The sequence below is a fragment of the Asparagus officinalis genome, chromosome 10 (assembly GCF_001876935.1).
Source record: "Asparagus officinalis chromosome 10, Aspof.V1, whole genome shotgun sequence".
Taxonomy (NCBI): Eukaryota; Viridiplantae; Streptophyta; class Magnoliopsida; order Asparagales; family Asparagaceae; genus Asparagus; species Asparagus officinalis.
In genome coordinates, this window is record NC_033803.1 from 16,035,177 (window position 1) to 16,036,846 (window position 1,670).

The following is a 1,670-nucleotide window of genomic DNA, read 5'->3' on the forward strand; positions in this document are numbered from 1 at the left end:
ATTGCGGCTGGTAACCCTAACCTGTTCAAATCTGGCAAAGGCTGTGGTGCTTGCTTCCAGGTAATTACTACTTATAGGAATTAATTTCCCTAAAAGTTGTGTTCACATAATGAAAATTGCGCCGGTAATTAATGTTTTGATCAGGTGAAATGCACCTGCAATGCTGCGTGCTCTGGCAATCCGGTGACGGTCGTTATAACTGACTCGTGCCTCGGCGGCCCGTGCCTTGCGGAGCCCGTGCATTTAGACATGAGCGGGACAGCTTTCGGCGCCATGGCTGTTCAGGGGCAGGCTGATCAGCTTCGCGATGCCGGGGTGCTTCAGGTCCAGTACACTAAGTAAGATAGCTAATTGGAAATTATTTTCCAAATAAATCAATCTCATACTTAATTAAGCGTGACTTTGATGAGAGCTAGCTCTCGTAACGCACTCGTTAAAAAATAATTGTTATTCTACGTACTGAGAACAAAATGCAAATCATAAAAGATATTATAGGAAGTGTTAGATTTGAAATAAATAATCACACATTCATTTATTAAAAAAATTAATCAAGTCAATCTATTCTTGAGTAAAAGAATTCAAATGCTATAATTAGGTGATTATATATTACCGGTGCACCAAAAACTATCTATTCTTGAGTAATTAATTGAAGTAATCAAGAAACTCTGAGGATTATTAGTATACAATTCATCACTTGATTATATAATGGAATGAAAATAGTTGATTGTTTGGTTTGACCTCGTCCAAAATCAGTTACACGAACATTAATTGCCTCAAACTTCCTGCAGGGTCGAGTGCAATTACCCAGGTGTTGACATCGCTTTCCACGTCGACGCTGGGTCCAACCCCAACTACTTCGCCGTCGTTGTTGAGTACGAGGGAGGCGACGGTGATCTCGGAGCCCTTGACCTCCATCAAGGATCCCAATCACCATCATCATCGTCATCGTCATGGATGTCGATGCAGCAATCATGGGGTGCAGTCTGGAAGCTAAACTCAGGATCGGCATTGCAAGCGCCGTTCTCGCTGAGGCTTACGTCGCTGTCGACGGGGAAGACGCTGGTGGCGAACAATGCTGTTCCGGTCGGGTGGCAGCCCGGGAAGACTTATCGCTCTTTTGTTAATTACAGTGATTAGGGTTAGTGCCTAATTAACTAGAGTATTGTTGTGTTGTGAGAATTATAGGGAAATAATGATGATGAGAATATAAGGGAGGTTGGTGGAGGATTAAGTTTGTTTGTCTTGTCTTGTTAACGTTAATATGTGTTTTTCAACGTCGTATTCACTTTATGGGACGAATTTCGCTAAACTATGATAAGATAAGCTTAAAAATAATATCATAAATTGTTATCTAATCTAATGATGCTAAATATTTTCTTCCTAAAACGCTCTCTGATTTATATATTAATTATTAAAGTGAGACCTTTGAATTGTTATGGTTATCCACGTAATTGCTAATATTCATGATAAAACACATATTCATGATAAAACACATATATAAACCCATATACATACTCACTCATAACCTCCTCACATTCATAACTACTCCATTAATTGACCCATAGAGTACCTCTTAATTTTTTTTGAGCAATGAAATAAATTTTATTCATTACCAAATAGAGAAATATGAGTACATCAAAATATACTAGTTCCTAAACTGGGAGATCAAC

At 38.9% G+C, this 1,670-nt stretch overlaps 1 protein-coding gene across 1 annotated transcript in view; it reads left to right on the forward strand.

The window, feature by feature from the left end:
• LOC109826505 (expansin-B15-like) overlaps positions 1 to 1,286 on the forward strand; it is a 2,733-nt gene extending 1,447 nt beyond the window's left edge. The window contains exons 2-4 of the mRNA XM_020393534.1: positions 2 to 60; positions 145 to 338; positions 789 to 1,286. Of these exons, the coding sequence (XP_020249123.1) occupies positions 2 to 60; positions 145 to 338; positions 789 to 1,137 (602 nt within the window). The 3' untranslated portion in view covers positions 1,138 to 1,286. The remainder of the gene's footprint in view (position 1; positions 61 to 144; positions 339 to 788) is intronic.